The sequence below is a fragment of the Trachemys scripta genome, chromosome 1 (genome assembly GCF_013100865.1).
Source record: "Trachemys scripta elegans isolate TJP31775 chromosome 1, CAS_Tse_1.0, whole genome shotgun sequence".
In the NCBI taxonomy this organism is placed as follows: Eukaryota; Metazoa; Chordata; order Testudines; family Emydidae; genus Trachemys; species Trachemys scripta.
The window spans coordinates 142,516,576-142,539,289 of NC_048298.1; the positions used below are offsets into that span (position 1 = coordinate 142,516,576).

A 22,714-nucleotide genomic window follows, 5' to 3' on the forward strand; every position below is an offset into this window, starting at 1 on the left:
GACTGTAATTGCTGTCTGCTCCTGCCCGAAAGCTGAAGCTAAAGACTGCTCCTTGCTCTGCCCTGCCCGAGGGTCAGAGCCCCCAGACTGTGTCAATTGCTGTCTGCCCCATCCAGGAGGCTTCAGCTAAAGACTCCCAGTTACTCTGCCCTACTCAGAGGGCCAGAGCTACAGACTGCCTGCCCCACTCAGGTTACTGCCTGCTGTACCCTGACCAGAGGGCCAGAGCGCTAGCCTGCTAATTGTCTGCTTTCTGTTTGGCATAGTAAGGTAGAGTGGCCTCCCTCCAAGCCTGATAGGGAGGGACAACCACATAACCACTTCACTGAGCAGTAACAGTCCTGTTCAGGCTAGGACTTGCCTATCCCTCCTTGGCCATGTGGCCTTGTGCATATACGTCACCACCTTCACTCACTTCCGCCTTCACTACCTCCAGATGTGGCTCCAGAGAGTTTACTCAACAGTGTGCCATGCCATATACCTGGTTCTGACAGTTCCTCCTGAGGTATTCTCTTTCCTCCAGTGTTGGACAGACCCACAACAAGTGTGTTTGGGGGTCCCCCCTTTCTCCCATCCTCCTCAGACAAGACAGTCATCACCGATGTGTCCCTCATAGGATGGGGAGCACACATGGGAGATAGCATGAACCCCTTGGGAATCCAGGATGCACATCAACATTCTGGAACTCAGGACTGTAAAGAAGGCATGCCAAGCATTTCTCCCATCCATTCACTCCCATCATGTTCTTATCATGTCAGAGAATGCCACCACCATTTACTACATCAACAAACAAGGGGGCACGAAGTCAACTGCTTTGTCTGTGGAGGCGGTCAATCTATGGAATTGGTGCATTGCCCACAAGATCCTGTTATCTGCAGCCTATCTTCAGGGGACTTAGAACATAATTGCAGACTCACTCAGCCGACGATTCGTGACCGATCATGAGTGGGAATTCCATGACAGCACAGTAAGCAACATCTTCAACCAATGGGGGACTCCAACCAGGGACTCTTCACCTCCCCCATCAACAAGTGCAGCACGTACTGCTCCAGGGGAGGTATTGGTCCCCACTCACAAGGTGGTGCATTCATTCTCCACTGGTCAGACAAGATCAGCTACACCTTCTGCCCTCTACCACTCCTGCCATGAGTACTCCACAAGATCAGGTGGGATAGAGCAACAGTCATCCTGATTGCACACTCGGACGCAGACAGTTCTGGTTTCCCAACGTCTCCACATATCAGCTTACCCTCCACTTCCCATCCCCACTTTCCCTGAGCTACTGGCTCAACACAGCAGCAAGATTAAACATTCTGATCCACAGACACTTCACCTCAGAGCATGGTATTTGGATGGGCATCTTCTCTACAACAGGTGTGTTTATCAGAAGTGCAAGACATCCTCTCAAGCAGCAGGAAGGAGTCCATTCGGCATTCTAACCAGGCCAAGTGGAACTGCTTTGCCTCCTGGGCCCAACAGAAAGGACTTTCCCCAGAACAGGTGGAGATTCCCCTTCTTTTGAATGACCTCCTGTCCTTGAAGGCATCAGGTCTCACCCTCAACTCTTTCAAGGACCATCTAGCAGCAGTTAACACTTTCCACCCCACCTCCAATGGAAGGACACTTCACATTTGCACACCCATTGACTGCTAGGTTTTGGAAAGGCCTCATCAGAACCTTCCCACCAGTACAACCTGTTACCCCGCAATGGGACCTTAACCTAATTCTGCTGGCACTAATGAAACAGGTCTGAGCTGCTAGCTTCCTGCTATATGTCCCTCCTTTCCATGAAAGTCACCTTCCTTGTGGCTACCAGTTTGGCAAGAAGGGTAGGTGAACCTGGGGCCATGATGGCAGACCCACCTTTCACCACTTTCCATAAGGATAAAGTCTCCCTGCATCCCAAGTTTCTGCCAAAGGTCATATCCCAGTTTTATAACAATCAAACCATCCACTTACCCATTTTCTTTCTGAAACCTCACGCCTTGGAATAAGAGTGACAACTTCACTCCCTCGACAGCTGTTGGGCCTTGGCCTTCTACTTGCAGAGGACAAGACTGGTCAGGAAATCTCCTAGATTGTTTATCACAATATCCAAGAGGGTTAAGGGGCAGGCAATCTCTACAAAGAATCTCCAATGGGGGAGATACACTTTGCTATTAGTTGTTGGGAGTGCCTTCATCCCCTGGAGTGAGGGCCCATTTCATGAGAGCCCAGGCTTCAACCGCAGCCACTCTCCATGATGTGCTGTTTTGGGACATACGTAGAGCGGCCATGTGGAGTTCAGTATATATCTTTGCAAGGCATTATACCTTGTTGAAGGACTCTGTGATGGATGCATTTGGTGCAGCTGTCCTCCACTCAACCATTCCATCCTCACCTTTTTCACCCTCCTCCAACTTAGGTAGTGCTTGTTAATCACCCTCAGTAGAATACAATAGGGATCATCACTTGAAGAAGAGGAGATTACTTACCTGTAACTCGAGGTTCTTCAAGATGTATGTTCCCTATCTGTATTCCACTTCCTGCCCTCCTTGCTCTCGGCTGCAGATCTCTTGGATTTGCAGTGGAATAGGAACTGGAGATGTGGTCAGTCCACCCCACCCTTTAGCACCTCTGATGAAACCATGAGGTAAGCCAAGGGTGCATGTGCGGACCAACGGACATTACTACTTGAAAAATCTCCAGCTCCGGATTCATGGTGCGCATGCGTAAACCCTCAGTGGAATACGGATAGGGACCACACATCTCAAAGAACCTCCAGTTATAGTAAGTAACCTCCTCTTGCCATTGGGAATATTGAAATGCCAGTTGTGATCCTGGGTGATCCAGCCTACCCCTTGCTCCCCTGGCTCATGAAGCTGTACACTGGCCACCTTGACAGCACCAAGAAACGATTTAACTACCAGCTCAGCAGGTGAAGAATGACAGTTGAATGTGCTTTTGGTAGATTGAAGGGATGCTGGCATTGTCTACTCACAAGATTGGATCTCAGTGAAAAAAAATCCCAATGGTTATAGCTGCCTGCTGTGTCCTGCATAATATCTGTGAAGCAAAGGGGGAGAAATTGCTGCTGGGGTGGAGCGCGGAGGTGGAGTGGCTGTCTACTGAGTTTGAACAGCCAGACACAAGGGCTATAAGAAGAGCTCAATGTGGGGCTGATCGCGGAGCAGCAGCTACCGGCGGTACTCCCGCTCCTTCGTGCAGGGCTCACGGTCTCGTGGTTGGCACTGTTCCCGATGCCACTGTTTCTCCCGGTCCCAGAACAGCGGCAGGTCGTACGCCAGCTCGGCCTCCCTCCATAGTCGTCAGGCTAGTCAGGCTGAACAGCCCGCTTTGCTGGTGCCACAGCAGGTGCAGTGGCACTAGGCTCCTTGGCCAGCACCGTGGTACCAATGGGCCCCGTGACCCCCGACACAGCACCCGGTGGTGGCTCACTTGGTGGCCAGAGCCTCGAAGAGACTGTTGGCCCTTATATCTCAGCCTCCCAGAAAGGAGTCGGTGGAGCGTTTATCTCCAGTTCCGCACCCCAAGTGGTGGGACCTCTGGCACTGGTGGGTACGCAGAGTACCACACGACCATACTCATCCTCCCCTGATGAGGCAATTATGGCCCCTCCTCCACCTGTTCCGCAGGAGGACTCTAAGGCCCACCAGGAACTGTTGAAAAGGGTGACATCGAGCCTCAACCTTCAAGCTGAGAATGTGGAGGAACCCTCAGACTCCCTCTTCAGTGTCCTCTCAGCCTCAGCACTGGGCAGGGTGGCCCTCCCACTCCACAAAGGAGTTCAATTTGTGGGACTCTCTGTCCAAATTCGAGGACTACCTCCAGGAGCATGACAAGAAGGAGTTCAAAGCTCTAGTGGAGGAGGGTACAGCGGCTGCCAGGGCAACCCTGCAGGCAGCGTCGGATGCCGCAGATACGGCTTCAAGGTTTGTGGTCTCTGCGGTGTCCATGAGAAGGGCATTGTGGCTCCTGTTGTGCTGTCCAGCAAGGCACAGAACTCCTTGCAGGACCTTCTGTTCGATGGCAAGGCCCTCTTTGCAGAACAGACGGACGTGAAATTGCACAGCCTGAAAGATTCCCGCACAACTCTTAAGACACTTCGCCTCTATGTCCCAGCTCCAGCCAAGACCAAGTTTAAGCCTCAGCAGGCTCCTACCCAGGCCACCCACTCTAAATACGAGCCCCCTTGTAAAAAGTCATGGGACTATAAGAAACACCCGCAGAGGCTGTCCTGGTCTGCCCCCCAGCCTGGGCCTTCCAAGGGCAAACAGGCGGAAAACGTCAGTTTTGACGGGATGCCGAGGGGCGACTTACCAGTTCATACCAGGGATCCATCCGCAATAAAGCTTCCCTTCTCCAACCAGTTGTGTACTTTTCTCCCGGAGTGGTCGTGGCTGATCTTGGACCGTTGGATCCTCAACACCGTCTCCCAGGGCTACACCCTCCAGTTTACGTCTACACCACCCAATCACCCTCCGTCCCTGTCCCGCCTGGGGGACCCCCCTCACGAGGCCCTGCTTGAGCAGGAGATGGGGTGGCTCCTTGGCCTATGAGTGTGGAAGTGGTGCCAGCAGAGTTCAGACACAAGGGATACTACTACCGTTATTTCCTTATCTTGAAGGCCAAAGGGGGGCTTCAGGCCCATCTTGGACCTGCGAGGCCTGAATCAGTACATGGTAAAGCTCAAGTTTCACATGGTCTCTCTGGCCTCCATCATCCCCTCCCTGGATCCCGGGGACTGGTTTGCCGCCCTTGATCTGCAGGACACGTACTTCCACATTCATTTATTCGAGGGGCACAGGTCTTTCCTCCATTTCATGGTTGGGCAGGAACACTACCAATTTACGGTCCTCCCGTTTGGCCTGTCCACTGCTCCCAGGGTGTTCACAAAGTGCATGTCTGTGATGGCGGCCTACCTCAGACATCTTGGGGTTCAGATCTTCCCCTATCTCAACGACTGGCTGATGAAGGGCAGCTCCAGGTCGCAGGTGCGGGATCACGTGGTGCTCCTCCTGTCCACTTGTGCCACCCTGGGCCCGTTGGTAAACCACACCAAGTCCATGTTAGTCCCAGTGCAGCGCATAGAGTTTATCAGAGCAATCCTGGATGCAACATCAGTCAGGGCCTCCCTCCCACTGGACAGATTGGAGACCCTAAAAGGATTCAATCAACACAGTCACAAGGTTCCCCATGACCACAGCCAGAGCATGCCTCCAGCTCCTGGGTCACATGTCGGCGTGCACATATGTGGTTCGCCACTCCAGACTCAGGATGAGGCCCCTCCAGTTCTGGTTAGCCTCAGTGTTCTCCCAGTCCAGAGACAGGATGGACAAAGTCCTCACTGTGCCCGAACTGGTGATCATCTCCCTACAGTGGTGGTCCTCCCCGGGGAACATGCTCCATGGGGTTCCATTCAGGGGCAAGCCCCCATCAGTGGAGCTGGTGTCTGACGCATTGGACCATGGGTGGGGAGCCCATGTGGGGAACGTTCAGACCGAAGGTCTGTGGTCTGCGCAGGACCTTGCCCTGCATATAAACGTCAAGGAGCTCAGGGCAGTCCATCTGGCATGCCTGGTCTTCCACTCGCACCTGGAGGGCAGAGTGGTCTGGGTTCTCACGGACAACACGGCCTTGATGTTTTACATCAATAGGCAAAGCAGGGCCTGCTCCTCTGTCCTCTGCCAGGAAGCCCTCAGGCTGTGGGACTTCTGTATAGCCCACGACATTTGCCTACAAGCCCACCACTTACCAGGCGCCTGGAACTCGCAGGCAGATCGCCTGAGCCAAGACTTCTCCTCTCAGTATGATGGTGCACAGGATTTTCCAAGAGTGGGGAACTCCCCAGGTGGACCTGTTCACGACTCAGCAGAACCGCCGGTCTCCCCACTTCTGCTCCAGGGAGGTTTGGGTGTGGGCGTCATCTCCGATGCCTTCCTCCTATCCTGGTCAGGCCAGCTTCTCTATGCCTTCCCCCCGATCCCGTTGATTGGCAAGGTCTTAGAGAAGATAAAAACAGACAGGGCCCGGGTCTTCCTGGTTGTCCTGGCATGGCCCAGGCAACATTAGTATGGGACTCTCACGAGCCTGGCAGTCGCCCCGCCGTTGCCATCCCGCCTGGACCTGCTCTCCCAGGACCAGAGCCGCCTCCTCCACCGCAACCTAGCAGCACTCCACCTCATGGCGTGGCTGCTCAATGGTTAGGCCAGGAGGAAAGGACATGCTCGGAAGGGTGATTCCGTGACAACTGGTGGGAGAAGTGGGATAAACTGCACCCCGTGGACAGAGCAACCTGCAGTACGTGACTGGGGAGCAGTAAAACGAAGGGGGATTAGCGAGAGATGGGCGTGCTGAAGGCTCCAAGAGGTGCAGTTCCAGGAGGTGGAGGAGCTTATGGCTTAACCCCGAGAGAGAGTGGACCCCCGAGAAGGGCTGTTGCACTGAAGAGGTTCCTCCCAGGGGTCGTGGGGAGCTGAGACAGCACAGGCCTATGAGTCCATGACCACTTGGGAACAGTGTGGAGATGGCCTATAACCATCTCCTTAAGAAGGACATTGTAGAGCTGTGCAGAAAGAGAGGGCTGTGCATTGAAAAGCTCACTAAGGCACAGCTGATTGCTCAGTTGGAAGAGGAGGATTGCTCTAAGGAGCCGATTCCTGACCCAGCTGGAGCCACGAGAGAGGCTGGGAGCAGCCAGGCAGCCCCAGGGCCCGCATCAGCTCCTGACCCAGCTGGAGCCACAAGAGAGGCAGGGAGCAGCCGGGTGTCCCGGAGACCCATGTCCCCGACCAGCAGGGGGTCTCCACTGGGTTCCCCGTCGGTGCATCTGAGATGGATGGAATTAGATCTGAGATTGAAGGAGTCAGAGGACCATGAGAGACAGGGAAGGCATGAAGCAGAACAGCAGGAGAGACAGAGGCAGCATGTACTGGTGATGGCTGAGCTAAGAGGCAGAAGGACCTACCCAGGGGTGAGTGGGGATGGACCCTGGGGTGCCAATTCCACAAGGAACCTTAGCTAACAGTCAGTTGGCTTTTAGCTCATGCGGTAGAGGCTCATGCACTAAGCTCTAGAGGTCCCCGGTTCGATCCCGCCCGCTGATGACTGGGGTCTATCGGTGTAACACAGACATAGGAGGGGTTGGGCTGGCTGGTAATTGGGGTTCTCCAAGATATCGGCAGTGACTTCCTGTTGGGGGATGACTGTCTCTCTTTGGGACAGGATCCAGGGCCTGCTCCTGTAACAGCCGAGGATTTGAATTTGAATCCAGGGAACCAATTGGCTGAGACTGAAGCGGTCAGTGAAAATGCAAATGACCTGGCTGGCAGGGGGAGGAGCTGCTAAACTCGGGATACCTGCTTGTCTGTAACCAGAGCCCTGGAGCTGAGTGAGACAGAGAGATACTTCCTACCCCCTTGCACGTGGGGGAGGTGGCTCATGGTGGCTCTGATGCTATGAGCAAAACAGTGGGCTCGCTGCCTGCCCTCACTGGCACAGCAGGGGCAAAGCTGAGCCCAGGAGGATTAGAGACCCCAGTTAAGTGTGGGGAACCACAGCCAGGGCAAGACACCTACTAACCAGGGCTGCCTTGTCCAGAGGTGCAAAAGGTCCAGGACAAGGACAAAGCAGCCTTCAGACACCTGCCTGTCATAGAGGAGCCTTTTCAGAAGGTGGCCCTGGACTTGGTGAGGGATGAATGGGAGGGGAAGACTTCCCCTGATGGAGAATCAGTGCTGGAGTATGTACTGACTTTTCTGGAAAAGTTCGTTGTGCTCATGGGTCTGGCCAGGGAGAACCTAGCCAGGGCCCAAGGGAGGCAGAAGGTCTGGTACAACCGCTCAGCCTATGGCACCGGGGACAAGGTGAGGGTTCTCATGCTGGTGAGGAAAAATAAGCTGCAAGCTGCCTGGGACAGGCCCTTCAAGGTGAACAAGCAGTTGAATGAGGAGAATGATGTGGTGGAACTGCCCAATCAGACTCACAGCCACCGAGGGGAGCAAGTCAACATGGAGCCGTACTGTGACAGGGAGAGGCTGGTACTGGCCATGTGTGGCCAGTGGGAGAAAGGGGAAGATCCCCTGGTGGGTCTCTTCCTGAGACAGGAGCCGGCCCCTTGCTGGAATAAATTCCCCTTTCTGACCAGCTAGTCCCTGCCAAGCAGGCAGAGATCAGAGAGGTGCTGCATTCGTACCAATAGCTGTTTTCCAACCAGCCTGGGCTCACTAACCGAGCTGTCCACTGGGTGGAGACAGGAGCCGGCCCTCCCATCAGGTGTTCCCCATTCAGAGTAACTGGGAACGCAGCCCAGGCCCTGGAGGGAGAGGCTATGCTGGCTTTCGGGATGATCCAGCCATCCACCAGCCCCGGGGGCCCCTCCCGTGGTGCTGGTCCCCAGGAAAGATGGGTCAATCTGATTCTGTGTGGCCTAACAGAATCTCAATGTATGGTGCCTGCCCATACCTAGGCCTGATGAGATCCTAGACAAGTTGGGGGCGGTCTCGATACCCCATGACCAGGGATCTCACCAAAGGCTACTGGCAGATGCCTTTAGATCCAGATGCCAGGTTGAAACCTGCTTTTGTCACCCCTTTGGGGTTGTACAAGTCCTTGGTCCTACCTTTCAGGCTCAAGGAGGTGCCGGTCACCTACCAACGCCAGGTGGATCAGTTACTGAGGGGGATGGAGAATTCTACCCTAGCATACATTGATGATATTTGTGCCATTAGCCAGACCTGGGAGGACCATGTGTCCCAGGTGAAAACGAGGCTGAGTCGCCTCCAGGATGCAGGCCTGACTAAAAGCTGGGATGTGCAAGGTGGGGATGGGAGAGGTGTCGTACCTGGGCCACAAGGTGGGGAGCGGCTGTCTAAAGCCAGAGCCAGCCAAGGTGGGGGCAATCAGAGACTGGCCTTCTCCCTAGACTAAGAAACAGGCCCAGGCCTTTATTGGGATGGTGAGGCACTACCGGAGGTTTGTGCCCCACTTTAGCTCTGTGTCAGCTCCCATCACTGAGCTATGCAAGAAGGGTAAGCTAGACAAGCTGGTCTGGACTGAGCAGTGCCAGAGGGCTCTCTGCATGCTGAAGAAGGTCAAGGACCCAGGCTCTTAAAAGGCTGCAGCTGGATCTATTTGGGCGGCACTTCACTGTGTACCTGGACCACTCGCCCTGCCGTCGCTGCACCAGATGAGAGGGCCAATGCCAAGCTCCTGAGATGTAGTCTGTCCTTCCAGGATTATGAGATGGAGGTGGTCCATGTGCTCCCCCAGTGTCCTGACTGGCTTCTTAGGGAGTAGTTCGAGAGCATCGCCCTGGTGACTCTGTGACAAACACCTACTTATTAAAAATCTGTGCCAAGTGCATTCTATCACCAAAGAGGTGTAGGGCCTCCCAGAGAGAGGCAGCATTTTCAGAAAAAGAGACTTTCTACATTAGCAACCCATACTCTCAGATTACATCAACTCATAAACAACCATTTTGACAGATTGCTCAAGAATTGCAGTGCCACTTTTCAGGATCTAGACTTTTGCATCCTTTCTTTCAGAAATCAGTCGAACTTCTTCCAAAATATATGGACTTCAATTACACCAGACCATTGGGTACTAGAAATAGTATCAGTCAGATACTCTATCCAGTTTGAACTAAAAATCAACAAAGAAAAGTCCAGACTGACACCAATACAAAGAATAGAATTTACAGGAGCTGTTATAGATTCTAGAGCTGTTATAGATTCTATAACAGCCAGAGCATATCTGCCTCAGGACATATTCAAGAACATGTCCAGTGTCATATTGCAGATTCAGTCAAATCCAAACACCAAAGTGATGACTTCCCCAAGTCTTCGTGGACTTATAGCACCTTCCTTGCATGCAGGTTTGGCTAAAATCAGTTTATGTTCGGAGCAGGCATTGATTAGCTATGCCTCTTTTAGTACCACGAAATGTACTAATTTCCCTAGATTGGTGGGAAGATTCCAAATGTGTGTGAAAGAGGCTAATGTTTGCACCACACCTTCCATCCAGAACCATAGTGACAGATGCTTCCCTCTGGGGGGCACACATGGATCATTGCAGAGTGCAAGGTCTTTGGATTCCAGACAAAGATCAACTGCATATATATGTGTTGCAGGTCAGAGCAGTTCACAGAGCCTGCTCAGTATTCTTTCTATGTATTCAAGGTCAATCAAAGTCAAATCATGACGGACAACACGACTGCCATGTTCTATATAAACAGACAGGGAAGTGCAAGGTCATCTTTGTTGTGTCAGGAGGAAGTTTGACGATGGAACTGATGTTTCCGTTATCAGATATCCCTTACTGTGGTTCGCTTCCCAGGTCTGTAGAATATCTTGGCAGACAGGCTGAGCAAACATTTTTCATCCAACCACGGATGGGAGGTCAAGGACTTGGTCAGACACAGTATCTTCAGGGATTTTTTGAGGAAAAAATGTTCTGTCTGAAAAAGTTTACTGAGCATTAGTCCTATGACATTTGGATACTGCAATAGAGAAGGAACTGAGTGGCGGCTGGGCCGCTCCATTCTTTATGCTCTCAGTGCAGAGCACAAGGACACTCGAGGCACACGCACAGCCCCAACAGAAACTACTGGCCAAAAAACCATGCACATGTGCACTACCAGCAGTGGAATATATACATAGACAACACATTTCAAAGAACTCCAGTTACTATACTGAGAAGTAGCCTCTCTTACTGTGATCTAATGACAACATAGTTATGAAAGCTCTAATTTCTAGTTGCTTCTTGTAGTGTCCAAAAAGGTGTTGCCATCTGATTGTTACTTAGTGGCCTATGTGAAATGATATAGTAGCCTGAGTAAAGTCTTTAGTGAACAAGTGTCAAATCATGAAATCACCACCACAATTGTCACGAATTGGCCCTTTAGTTAGCAATCTCAGCAGAGAAGGTGAACAACAAATGGGCCAAGGAAACTGAATACCCTCTTACTCCTAGAGGTGGGGCCCTCATGTTCAGGGCTGAGCACACTAAGAAAGCAGGATGGAGAAGCTTCCACTTCTACCCGTGCTCTACCTAGTCCGTGCACAAATAGAGGGTGTCATGTCTACAGAGCTGCCAGCTTGGCACCTTTCATCACCATTAATTTCAATAAAAAATTGTTTTAAAGGTTTGGATAATTTTATTACCATAACAGAATAATAATGTTGCTTACAGCGTACGTGCTGAAATAAGGCTAATCAAACCTTATGCTTCTGGGTGGAAACTAACTACCGCAGAGTTGGGAAAGCATTAACTCTACTCTCCCTTCCTCCAGCATTATGTGATTGCTAAAATACAGGATAGGTATTTTCCTCTTTTCTATAAAGAATCAGATAGTAATCTCTTCTGGTGATGTGATTCTGGACTTGATGAATCGATGGAAGTCCTGTGTTCTTATGATTTTCTGTAGGGTCAAGAATGTGATTGGGTACTTTATCATCATCGAAGCAGGGCCCTTTCCATACTGATAAGGCAAAGCTTGAAGGGATATATGTAGCTTTCTGGAGGTTGAGATAGAATGTGCCCACAACATGTGAATAACAAAGAGGAATAAAGTAAACAACAGAATCACAAATTCTGAAATATCTGGAACTCTAGCATGTTTCTTCTCTGTTCAATTTCCAGTGCATATAGAAAAGAATGAGAAATGTGGAGGAGACGGTCTGACTGATCCTCTTGTAAACAAAGTAAGAAATTAGTTTCTTCACTTCAGAGATGAATAGTATAATGAATGGAATAAAGTATGTTCTATCATGTGGCTTGAAGGAATATTAAGGACTGTACAAAGTGAATTCCTCTTGCTGGGGATTCTTCATGAATCTCCATGTGCGTGTTAATTTTATTTAGGGCTATCAAGCAATTAAAAAAATTAATCACGATTAATTGCATTGTTAAACAATAACGGAATACCATTTATTTAAATATTTTTGGATGTTTTCTACATTTTCCAATATACTGATTTCAATTACAACACAGAATAGAAAGTGTATAGTGGTCACTTTATATTTATTTTTTATTACAAATATTTTCACTGTAAAAAACCAAAAGCATGCTCCACACCTCGTCCCTCTCAGATTTTGGAAGGCACTTCTGATTCTTAAACCTTGGATCAAGTGCTGTAGCTATTTTTAGAAATCTCACATTGGTATCTACTTTGCGTTTTGTCAAATCTGCTGTGAAAGTGTTCTTAAAGCAAACATGCTAGGTCATCATCCGAGACCACTATAACATGAAATATATGGCAGAATGAGGGTAAAACAAAGCCCAAGCCAAAGACATACAGTCTCCCCCAAGGAGTTCAGTCACAAATTTAATTAACACATTATTTTTTAATGAGCATCATCATCATGGAAGCATGTCCTCTGGAATGGTGGCCAAAGCGTGAAGGGGCATACAAATGTTTAGCGTATCTGGCACATAAATACCTTGCAACGCCGGCTACAGAAATGTCATGCGAACGCCTGTTCTCACTTTCAGGTGATGTAAATAAGAAGCAGGCAGCAGCATCTCCTGTAAATGTAAACAAACTTGTTTGTCTTAGTGATTGGCTGAACAAGAAGTAGGACTGAGTGGACTTGTAGGCTCTAAAGCTTTACATTGTTTTGTTTTTGAGAGCAGTTATGTAACAAAAAAATTCTACATTTGTAAGTTGCACTTTCATGATAAAGAGATTGCTCTACAGTACTTGTATGAGGTGAATTGAAAAATACTATTTCTTTTGTTTATCATTTTACAGTGCAAATATTTGTAATAAAAATAATATAAAGTGAGCAGTGTACACCTTGTATTCTGTGTTGTAATAGAAATCAATATATTTGAAAATGTAGAAAAACATCCAAAAACATTTAATAAATGTCATTGGTATTCTATTGTGTAACAGTGCGATTAATCACGATTAATTTTTTTTAGTTAATCATGTGAGTTAACTGCAATTAATTGACAGCCCTAATTTTATTATATTTTGGGATAATATCCTAAAGTCCAGTAGCTTTAAATTACTGTAAAATCAGCCCCTTGCAATTCTGCACTATCCAAGAAACACGGTGGAGAGGGCCTTCTCATGCCAATGCTGTGCTACTTATTGAGTGCAAGAGATTAATTTTAGAGTAAGATCTTAAGAGAGATTGCCAAACTGTAATCTCACCAACAGACTGTGTGGTTTGGCATCTTCACAAACATCTGTCTGCCATTTAGCCCTAGATAAGTAAAGCCATGTTAAAGTGACTTCACAAGAGCTGTCTGTAAGTCTGTAATTGCTTACAGCACTCAGAAGCATATAACCTAACAATAGAAATATTTAGATTATATTGACTATAAAGCAGTCAAAGGCAAAATCTTTTTGTCAATTTTTATTCTTACTAAAACATTGCCATATAGATGTACACATGTGCAGCTTTATGCAGTTAACTATGATGCTGCACTGGGCGCTGTCTGTTCTATATTCTATTCTACCTTGTGCTCCTCACTGTAGTTAAGTCAACAGAATTACATTCAGTTTAAAACAACTAAATACTAAAATACTGATTTGTTATTGTTTTGATGTACTTTGTGGTTAAACAACAGAGGTATGGCCCGGAGACAGATTTAGTGGAAATACAAAAGACTCAGCAGCGGCATTTGACAGACTGGAGTTTTGCTGAACATTATGAGCCACGTCTTCTTCTTCAGGTATTTATGAGCTGTGATTCTCATAGGCACAATAGGTCTGGTGCATAGAGTGCTAGTAACAGGATACAGAGCATTTTGTGTATTATGTGTAGTGCTGGGGAGGATCTGGTGGTCGTGGTACACATAGGTACCAACGACATGGGGAAGGATAGGAGGGAGATCCTGGAGGCCAATTTAGGCTGCTAGGTAAGAGATTGAAGTCCAGGACCTCCATGGTAGCATTCTCTGAAATGCTTCCAGTTCCACATGCCGGGCCAGTTAGGCAGAACTGCAGGGTCTCAATGTGTGGATGAGACTGTGGTGTAGGGAGGAGGGATTTAGGTTTATTAGGAACTGGGGAAGATTTTGGGAGAGGGGGAGCCTATACAGGAAGGATGGGCTCCACCTATACCAAAACAGAACCAGATTGCTGGCGCTTAAAATTAAAAAGGTGGTAGAACAGTTTTTAAACTAAGGGCTGGGGAAATCCGACAGGTGCGGAGGAGCATGTGATTCGGACATCCCTTGGGGAAGATCTATAAATGGAGATTCCCTATGTCCTAATAAGGAGGAGAGGATGGAAAATGATAAAATACAGGGAGGATCTGATGAGAAAAAGTCAAATGAAAAAAAGTCCCATTCAATTACGTCATGCAATAGGGGACAGCCAAAAAATGACAGGTTTTTAAAATGCTTATATACCAATGCTAGAAGTCTAAATAATAAGATGGGTGAACTAGAGTGCCTAGTATTAAATGAGGATATTGATATACTAGGCATCACAGAAACCAGGTGGAATGAGGATAATCAATGGGACACAGTAATAGCAGGGAACAAAATATATCGGAAGGACAGAACAGGTCGTGCTGGTGGGGGAGTGGCACTATATGTGAAAGAAAGCATAGAATCAAATGAAGAAAAAATTTTAAATGAACTAATTTGTATTATAGAATCTCTATGGATAGTAATTCCATGCTTAAAAAATAAGAATATAGCAGTAGGGCTATATTACAGACCATCTGACCAGGATGGTGTTAGTGACTCTGAAATACTCAGGGAGATTAGAGAGGCTATTAAAATAAAAAAAATCAATAATAATAATGGGGGATTTCAATTATCCCCATATTGACTGGGTACATATCACCTCAGAAAGGGATGCTGAGATAAAGTTTCTTGACACCTTAAATGACTGCTTCTTGGAACAGCTGGTCCTGGAACCCACAAGAGGAGAGGCAATTCTTAATTTAGTCCTAAGTGGAGCACAGGATCAGGTCCAAGAGGTGAATATAGCTGGACCGCTTGGTAATAGTGACCATAATATAATTAAATTTAACATCCCTGTGGCAGGAAAAACTCCACAGCGGCCCAACACTGTAGCATTTAATTTCAGAAAGGGGAACTACACAAAAATGAGGAGGATAGTGAAACAGAAATTAAAAGGTACAGTACCAAAAGTAAAATCCCTGCATGCCGTGTGGAAACTTTTTAAAGAACCATAATAGAGGCTCAACTTAAACGTATACCCCAATTTAAAAAACATAGTAAGAGAACCAAAAAAGAGCCACAGTGGTTAAACAACAAAGTAAAAGAAGCAGTGAGAGGCAAAAAGGCATCCTTTAAAAAGTGGAAGACAAATCCTAATGAGGAAAATAGAAAAGATCATAAACTCTGGCAAATGAAGTGTAAAAATATAATTAAAAAGACCAAAAAAGAATTTGAAGAACAGCTAGCCAAAGACTCCAAAAGTAATAGCAATTTTTTTTAAAATACATCAGAAGCGGAAAGCCTGCTAAACATCCAGTGGGGCCACTGGACGATCGAGATGCTAAAGGAGCACTCAAAGACGATAAGGCCATTGTGGAGAAACTAAATTAATTCTTTGCATTTGTCTTCACTGTTGAGGTTGTGAGGGAGATTCCCAAACCTGAGCCATTCTTTTTGGGTGACAGATCTGAGGAACTGTCCCAAATTGAGGTGTCATTAGAGGAGGTTTTGGAACAAATTGAAAAACTAAACAGTAATAAGTCTCCAGGACCTGATGGTATTCACCCAAGAATTCTGAAGGAACTCAAATGTGAAATTGCAGGACAACTAACTGTCATCTGTAACCTATCATTTAAATCAGCTTCTGTACCAAATGACTGGAGGATAGCTAATGTGACGCCAATTTTTAAAAAGGGCTCCAGAGGTGACCCTAGCAACTACAGGCCAGTAAGCCTCACTTCAGTACCGTGCAAATTGGTTGAAACTATCGTAAAGTACAAAATTGTCAGACACATAGATGAACATAACTTGTTGGGAAATAGTCAACATGTTTTTTGTAAAGGGAAATCATGCCTCACCAGTCTACTAGAATTCTTTGAGGGGGTCAACAAGCTTGCGAACAAAGGAGATCCAGTGGATATAGTGTATTTAGATTTTCAGAAAGCCTTTGACAAGGTCCCTCATCAAAGGCTCATAAGTAAAATAAGCAGTCATGGGAAGGTTCTCTCATGGATTGGTAACTGGTTAAAAGATAGAAAACAAAGGCTAGGAATAAATGCTAGAAATGCTCTTCTCTCTCATTTCCAGGGGTCTGTACTGGGCCTAGTACTATTTAACATATTCATAAATGATCTGGAAAAAGGGGTAAACAGTGAGGTGGCAAAATTTGCAGATGATACAAAACTACTCAAGATAGTTAAGTCCCAGGCAGACTGCAAAGAGCTACAAAAGGATCTCACAAAACTGGGTGACTGGGCAACAAAATGGCAGATGAAATTTAATGTCGATAAATGCAAAGTAATGCACATTGGAAAACATAATCCTAACTATACATATATAATAATGGGGTCTAAATTAGCTGGTACCACTCAAGAAAGAGATCTTGGAGTCATTATGGATGGTTCTCTGAAATCATCCACTCAATGTGCAGCGGCAGTCAAAAAAGCGAACAGAATGTTGGGAATCATCAAGAAAGGGATAGATAATAAGACAGAAAATATCATATAGCCTCTATTTAAATCCGTGGTATGCCCACATCTTGAATACTGCGTGCAGATGTGGTCACTTGATCTCAAAAAAGAAATATTGGAATTGGAAAAGGTTCAGAAAAGGGCAACAAAAATTATTAGGGGTATAGAAAGGCTTCTGTATGAGGCGAGATTAATAAGACTGGGACTTTTCAGCTTGGAAAAGAGGCAACTAAGGGGGGATATGATAGAGGTCTATAAAATCATGAGTGGTATAGAGAAAGTAAATAAGGAAATGTTATTTATTCCTTCTCATAATACAAGAACCAAGGGTCACCAAATGAAATTAATAGGTAGCAGGTTTAAAACAAACACAAGGAAGTATTTTTTCATGCAACACACTATCAACCTCTGGAACTCCTTGCCAGAGGGTATTATGAAGGCCAATATTATAACTGGGTTCAAAAGTGAGCTAGATAGATTCATGGAAGGTCCATCAATGGCTATTAGCCAGGATGGACAGGAATAGTGTCCCTAGCCTCTGTTTGCCAGAAGCTGGGATTGGGTGACAGGGCATGGATCTCTTGATGATAACCTGTCTGTTCATTCTCTTTGGGGCACCTGCCATTGGCCACTGTCAGATGACAGGATACTGGGATTGATGGACCTTTGGTCTGACCCAGTATGGCTGTTCTTATATTCTTATTTTACTGATAGGACACTGATTCAGATTTGGCCCTGATAAATGGTTACCAAAAGCCATTATTCTTCAGCTGCTTTTTGGTGACTTTTACTAAATGAGTTTGTCATTTTAATCTATTTTGTAATTTTGTTCATGACTCAAAAACAGCATTGCAATTGTCCATTTTAGCATTGGAGCCCAGACTGAACATGTGATAGAAGGGACTTTCTTTTTATCCCTAGGATTGGCTTTTCTGTGGCAACAATGACATTGGCTGCAAGGGTTAGGAACGCTTCCCTGCATCCGTTTTATGAATAAATGGAAGACTTTAGTGTTCATGACTGTCAGCAAGAACAAAGGGTCCTGTCCTTCAAGTTCTCCATGTGCAGTACTCCCATGGATATGAGAGACCCATAATAGAAATAGGATAATGACTGATATTTATCTTAAAGGAAAGACAAAACAAGAACTGTAAAAGATTAATCAGAGTGTAGTACTGCAAATACATTGTGGTCTGTTCTTTCCTCAATGTACCCTAGGATTGTGCCTGTTAGGAATATCCCAGAGTTGTACTAACCCAGAGGGTATGAGGAGGTATTCTGCCATGAACCCCAGGGGGAGTAGAGATGGATCAGACCCTGTGCTCTGTTGAATTACAGAGACTGTAGTTCTGCTTAGCTTTTTGTACTCTTCCCACTACACTGACCACACATGTAAAGACCAGATAGAATCTGGTCCTAAATTACAGTACATGGGAAATCCTACTAATGCAGTGGACCTTAGTATCTATACCACTGGTAGTAATTAATAAAGATGGTTATAAAATGTCCATGAAAACAAAATTTCAACACAAAATGGAAGTCTTGTAAAAACTTTTCCTTTTTCTCATCAGCTCTAGTAATTAAATTTCTTCATTAAAATTGGCACATAACATTTCATTTTCTATATGGAAAGCAATATACTCTCTGCCACACCTTTACATATCCTTTTGCATATTGCTGTTAATTAGTTTTCTTTTGTAAACTGAATATTCAGTTAACTAGAATTTATTTCATAAAATAGATTCAACCCAATAATTTATGATATATGAATGAATTTCAGTTCCATTTCAGCTCTAGCATTCTGCAAAAATGATAGCATATAAAATGAGATAAAATGACATTCAGCATAGAGCCAGTACATGCATTAAAAAAGGATGCACAACACAAAATGGGCTAGAAAAATTTACTGGAAAGCAGTAAATCTGGAGAACACCAGCAGTGATAGCACAGTGAATTTGATACAATATGAACTTATAATGTGATATAGCCATAAAAGAAGTAAATTTATTTTCTATCTGCATATTTGTAGGCAAGGGGATGATACTTCTTTTCTGTACAGCTCCAGCCACACCTGAAATATTGCATTCAGGTTGCATCCCAAAGAGATGGGGGTGGGGGGTAGGAGAAGATCAAGTTATGTTTCCTATGAATTTGCTAGTGGAGTTGATTGACAGCATGGGTATAGCTCAGGGGTCGGCAACCTTTCAGAAGTGGTGTGCTGAGTCTTCATTTATTCACTCTAATTTAAGGTTTCACATGCCAGTCATACATTTTAACGTTTTTAGAAGGTCTCTTTCTCTAAGTCTATAATATACAACTAAACTATTGTTGTATGTAAAGTAAATAAGGTTTTTAAAATGTTTAAGAAGCTTCATTTAAAATTAAATTAAAATGCAGAGCCTGCCGGACTGGTGGCCAGGACCCGGGCAGTGAGAGTACCACTGAAAATCAGCTCGCGTGCCGCCTTCAGCATACGTGCCATAGGTTGCCTACCCCTGGTATAGCTAGTGGCACTCCGTAAAGGCATGTGGTTGTGGGAATACAGCTTCTACATGACCGGGGACTCTAGAAAGACCTTCTGTCTGCTGGAGGCAGAATGCCTTTTGGTGCTTCTGGTGTAGTGAGGCTCTGTGCCATCCCTTACTATGCGACATCCCTACAAGGCACAATCAAGCCCTCTTGTAGGAGTTGGAGATGCCATTTGTCTATATGGAGGATGTGTCTTAAGTATTAATTTCTTTTCATTTTCAGGTTTTACACAATGCAACCCAACAATACAGGTGTATTGATTCCTATTACCACACCCAAGATAACTCTCTGCTTATAGTCCTTCACAATCCAATGAACCAACACCGTCAGTGCAAGGAATCCTGGGATATTGCAATGCACTCTGATGTTGGATTCAGGTAATACATTTTTTTTAGATGTTATCTTCAAACAGGCATTTTAGCTGAAAGCCTGGCAATGGAAAAGGACCTTGACATAACAAGCACTTATGAAATATGGTGGCATCAGAAAAATCAATGGGTTAACTGTAATACCTGGCAATAAATGGTTCAAGAAGAAATTACTAAGTCATTAGGGGGCAGGGATTGGGGGCATAGTAATATCACTTTATCTAAAATATACGACAGACAGTACTGAGGTAAAAAAATTCTGAGTGAATAGAGCCACCCCATAGAATTTGTATGCTTATAAATCACAAGTCATAAGAATACAAATATGTTAATAGGGTTATATACTGGCCTCCATATCAGGAAAAACGATATTGGGGGCACTATTTTGAGGGAGATCAAAGAGCCAGCTAAGTCTAATTAAACAAATCAGTTCCTTCAACTACCCATATATGAACTGGTCAAGTGTCAAAACAGAACAAGGTTTACAGAAGCAATTTCACAATACCTTAAACAATTTCTTCTTGGAAAACCAAGTCATAGAGAATACAAACAAAGGGTCTATTCTTTGTCCCTAATTAGTTTCCACAACACCTGATTTTGGTACTGTGGTTCAGGGGTAATCCAAACAACAGAGTAGTCAGTGAAAAATGTGAGATTCTCTGTGGCATGGTTTGCAAGGATTTGTGGAGTCTTGTAAGGATAACCATACTATAAGTGGGATAGGAGGTACTCCGTGCTTATACAGAAAAAGTGTGAATTTTCTGTCCCAGCCCAACATGTATTTCTTTAAGGAAACAAGCAAAAGGAGTAGCAGCTATTGAAATAAAATAAAATATGTCCATTTGTCCTGGTTTTTCAAGAAGAGTCTCTGTTTCATATGATGTCTCACTATCCTTGGAGCATCTTTTGAAATAGCTGAAATGTCATAATTTTTCATTCTAGCAGTTAATTTTTTTTTATAACTACAAAATGTTTGTTCACATTATATCACTATACCAAGCAAAACTTGCTCTGTGTTAGTCAGGAACAGATCATCCAATGGAATGAGTGTTCTTCAAACATTTCTTCGCACGGATCCTGTTGTAGGTGTGTGTGCCCCATGTGCATGAGCTCAGAATGTTTTAGCCAGCAGTAGCTGTTAAGGCTGCATATGCATCCTACACACCCTCAGGCTCCTTCTCTTGAGGCATAAAGGACGGAGAAGCCCCAACCGCTACTCAGTTCTTTCCTACCACCCATGGCAGCGTGTTGAAGAGGTACAGTGTCTATCTGCTTCCCCATAGCCTGTTACATTATGTTTAGAGGTTAGCAGTGTGATCTTCTCTTTTTTTTTTTTTTTTGTAATTCTTCGTAACTAGTAAATTTAATTCAAGCCCATTGACAAAAAAAAAGAGAGAGACTTTTAATTTGTTTTGAGTTTCCACTTGGTACCAAAGATCTGATGGATGAGATGTTGTCTCCAGGCTTTAAAATCTGTTCTGCCTGCTAGGCAGCAATGCCTGCAAACAATGGACTAATACATGCCTTTTTTGTCAAGTGGAATCATAGATCCCCAGCAAACATTCATTTTGCAAATCTTTCTCTAAGTGCATACAAAAAGCTCATGATGCCCGTCAGAAATTATTTTTAATGGAAAGATCAGTGAAATATGTCTCTGACTCTGAGTTCCCTCTTTGAAGGCAGTCTGCTGCTGCTGCTGCTTCAAAACCAGTTTCTGTCAGTGCTTCAGCTACTAGAGATACTATGCCAGGAGCTAAGAGGTCATCCAGCTCTAAGAGACCTTGTGCTTCTCAGAAACTTATTGAACCTTCTCTTCAGATCAGTCAGTGGATCCTGTTCCTTATTCTCTTATTTTCTGCTCCTTATTCGTCTAGATCCAAATCTAGAAATAGGTCACTTCCTTCTAAGGAGTCATCTAAGATACCGCAGTCCTCAAGCAAAGTGCTCCATCAGGAATTTCAGCAAGAACCTCATACTGAGTAGGGAGATCTTGTGAAGGAGTATGGGGAGCAACCTATCCCTTTGAATGTTTCTTCTTCATAACCAGATAAAGTTGTGGCAACATCTACTTCTTCCACAGTTAATGACTTTAAGGATTTTAGGACCTTCTTAAAAAAATGTCGGATACTCTGGAGATATCCAGGAAAGGTCAGACAAGTTATTTGATATTCTGCATCTGGTCTCTCAGGGTCACTTGACCATTCCTATAAATTAGGGTATCCTTGAACCAGTCAAGGATTTGTGGCAAACTCATGCATCCATTTCTGTTAGATCAACAAGAGCAGGTTGGAGATAACAATTTTCTCCTACAGAGTATGAGTACTTTTTTACCAAACACATCCCTGGGTCTTTAGTTATAGTGGTGGATCATGAAGTGGGGAGGGATAGCTCAGTGGTTTGAGCATTGGCCTACTAAACCCAGGGTTGTGAGTTCAATCCTCGAGGGGGCCACTAGGGATCTGGGGCAAAATCAGTACTTGGTCCTGCTAGGGAAGGCAGGGGGCTGGACTCGATGACCTTTCAAGGTCCCTTCCAGTTCTAGGAGATGGGATATCTCCTTTGATTTAGAAAAATCTAAGCATCAGGGTTTGGAGGGCCAGTTGGTGGTGAAAATCGTATAACAGGCCTTTTTGGATGTTTCTGACACTGTGTCAGGATCAATGGCTACTGCAGTCACTGTGCACAGAACATCATGACTACAGACTTCATCCAGAAGTAGACCAAGCCACAACTGAGTACGTTCCTTTTGAGGGCTGTGTTTTTTAAATTCAAAGACTTAAGAGATGCTTTATTCATTTAAAAGACTTCAGGGCAACACTTCGGTTTCTAGGCCTACATACCCCATTCCAGAAGAGGAAGCAAAGTAGACCTCAGTCCTTCTTGAGTGAAGGGCCTCCATCATCCTTGTATTCATGCCAACAAAAGGCTCCTGAATTTTACAAGAAAGGACCATATTTCCAAAAGAAAAGTGGCCCTCCTTCATTTACTGTTACTGCATACTCATCATCAGGCAAAGGTTGCAGGTTTGATGCTGCAGTTAAGAGTCTTGGACCAGTTTGTGAAGGTCCGTACACCTTTTCCCCTGCGTCTGGCAACCTCCTTCCTTTTTCTGCAGATTCATGGATTGCAATTACTACCAACCAGTGTGTCTTAGAATATCCAGCAAGGATATTCAGTATAATTGCAATCTAGGCCAACTCC

The 22,714-nt window shown here is 45.5% G+C and overlaps 1 protein-coding gene across 7 annotated transcripts in view; it reads left to right on the forward strand.

The window, feature by feature from the left end:
- Nucleotides 1–22,714, forward strand: part of SPAG17 (sperm associated antigen 17) — a 280,253-nt gene that overhangs the window by 151,829 nt on the left and 105,710 nt on the right. For all 7 annotated transcript variants that reach the window (XR_004647912.1, XR_004647911.1, XR_004647913.1 and 4 more), the window contains exons 15-17: nt 11,641–11,702; nt 13,579–13,683; nt 19,368–19,522. Coding sequence is in view for 4 of the 7 variants with exons in the window: in XM_034787997.1 (XP_034643888.1) it covers nt 11,641–11,702; nt 13,579–13,683; nt 19,368–19,522 (322 nt within the window). In the remaining 3 variants the exon portion in view is untranslated. The remainder of the gene's footprint in view (nt 1–11,640; nt 11,703–13,578; nt 13,684–19,367; nt 19,523–22,714) is intronic.